Source organism: Amphimedon queenslandica, unplaced genomic scaffold (genome assembly GCF_000090795.2).
Source record: "Amphimedon queenslandica unplaced genomic scaffold, v1.1 AMPQUscaffold_13483, whole genome shotgun sequence".
NCBI lineage: Eukaryota > Metazoa > Porifera > Demospongiae > Haplosclerida > Niphatidae > Amphimedon > Amphimedon queenslandica.
In genome coordinates, this window is record NW_003546281.1 from 308748 (window position 1) to 310609 (window position 1862).

Here is a 1862-nt window from a genome sequence, read left to right on the forward strand (position 1 = left end):
ACAGCAGAGGTTTTAATGAATATTGTAGCAGCAATGACTGTAATGGTGTCTCTTCACAAAAAAGGAAAAGGTAAAATGAAATAAATAATTCACAAATACTTATGATACAATTTATTTAATAGGACATCAAGAAATAACATGATAAAACCTGATGATATAGTTATTACAGAGATAACTGAAACAAATAATGGACTAAAAGTGACGTTTTATGTCAAAGGACAATCTGGAACTCCTGTTGATGCCAATGCAGTTGTAGCAGCTATAAAGGCAAGCTACAATGTATTTTTTAATTCTGTATATGAAGGACAATTATATTAGTAGTGTAGTTCACTGAAGTTTAAGCAATATTTATTATTTTTACAGTGCTACTGTTTAGTAGCCAAAGCTACAGCCTTCATGTGGCTAAACTTATTTTATTATTATATTTATTATAGGAAGCTGATCCAAGATATGTCAATGCTGGGTTCACAATTGCTAGTCTTACATTACTAAATCCACCATCAACTACTGTTGTAGTGACACCTTCTGCTTCAGCAACTCCTACAGATGATGGACTATCTGCTGGACAAATAGCAGGAATAACAATTGGTATTTTAATTGGAGTCTTACTCGTGATAATAATAATTATCAGTGTGGCCTGTCTTATACGGTAAGTTGACCTCAGTCAATGTATATATAAAGATTATGTTCAATAGCTATAAGAAGAGGTCCAATAAAATTATTAAGAAAGAAAATAATGATAACTTTACTGTTGAGAATCTATGTTATGAAGCTGTTCCACCTACCCCTGCAGGTAGATTATTCTAATATGTACCTTTAAACTTTTGACTGAAATGATAATAATAATAGGTTCGGTTCACAGTATCAAATTAAAATTTGCTCAAGAGTTTGACAGTAGTGATGAAGATGAAAGTGAAAGGGAAAATGATCTCAATGGCATCATTATGAATGAAAAAGAATGTCAAGGTGGTCAAGTTGAAAGTTTTGGTGTTATGCTTGAAGAATCTAAAGAAACTTTCCTCTAAATATAATTTTCTTGTGTTGAATTATTGCTGTTAAGTAGATATTGTCTCTCCTTTTTTGCAATTTTAGTTAGCATTTTTAGTTTTGTCTTAGCTATTACTAGTTATTAATACTAGTTATTAATAATAGTTTTACTAACAAGTTAATACGTCACGTGATAGCATGCTTCAATCATAGATATGCTTCAATAAAGTCTTTGCTCTGGTTTTCCGATTGTTTTTCTTGATTCAGTAGCGAGACTATGGAACAGTGCACTAATGGATCAATCCGCTTGGTAAGTACGTCCAAGGCCTGATGCTGTTACTGCTGTAACATGGATCTAGACAGTTCTGTATCTTCAGCATTATCAAGTTACTTTTTAGATCTACAATCTACCTGTAACCACATGAAATTTTATTTGTATTATGTTCTGGGTGAATGAGTATAAATAGAGTACTAGACATATTTTGGGATCAATTGTTACCTAGACTATAAACATGTATCATGTCTTTAACTGTTTGTACATGTACATGTGCCAGTGTAATGTCAATTTGTAATTCCTGAGCAACATGTACATGTATTACCTTTTCATCATAAGCATTAAAAATAGCATTAATTGTTTCTGGTTTTTTTATTACAAATTACATGTATATGCTTTAAACAGTTTTGATCAATGAGCTTTGAGCATCTAAAAGCGTTACAATTATGCTATAAAAACATGTATTTTTTCAATTACCATAGCTCCATGTGTCAATGGTACAGTTCGCCTCTATAGTATAGCGAATCAAGCAGTTACTTCTGGAGATATGGACAAGTTCAAGTGTGTGCTAATGATAATTGGGGAATACCGTATAGCGGAA

At 32.0% G+C, this 1862-nt stretch overlaps 2 protein-coding genes across 2 annotated transcripts in view; both read left to right on the forward strand.

Annotated features, from left to right (window-relative positions):
* The first annotated feature begins 6 nt into the window (after window positions 1-6).
* Window positions 7-1133, forward strand: LOC109580644 (uncharacterized). The gene is made up of 5 exons (XM_019994048.1): window positions 7-70; window positions 123-267; window positions 435-649; window positions 696-793; window positions 850-1133. The coding sequence occupies exons 2-5, from the start codon at window positions 139-141 to the stop codon at window positions 1023-1025; spliced, it is 618 nt and encodes a 205-aa protein (XP_019849607.1). The 5' UTR covers window positions 7-70; window positions 123-138; the 3' UTR covers window positions 1026-1133.
* A 53-nt stretch (window positions 1134-1186) lies between these two features.
* Window positions 1187-1862, forward strand: part of LOC109580659 (uncharacterized) — a 6588-nt gene continuing 5912 nt past the window's right edge. Inside the window, exons 1-2 of the mRNA XM_019994071.1 lie at window positions 1187-1297; window positions 1744-1822. The gene's annotated coding sequence lies outside the window, so the exon portion shown is untranslated. The remainder of the gene's footprint in view (window positions 1298-1743; window positions 1823-1862) is intronic.

What these genes read in the sequence shown, in the direction of transcription:
- LOC109580644 (XM_019994048.1), top strand. Translation starts at nt 139, where the DNA reads ATGATAAAACCTGATGATATAGTTATTACAGAGATAACTGAAACAAAT. An exon ending in CAGTTGTAGCAGCTATAAAG is followed by an intron (nt 268 to 434) that starts GCAAGCTACAAT and finishes TATTTATTATAG; the next exon opens with GAAGCTGATCCAAGATATGT. An exon ending in TGTTCCACCTACCCCTGCAG is followed by an intron (nt 794 to 849) that starts GTAGATTATTCT and finishes TAATAATAATAG; the next exon opens with GTTCGGTTCACAGTATCAAA.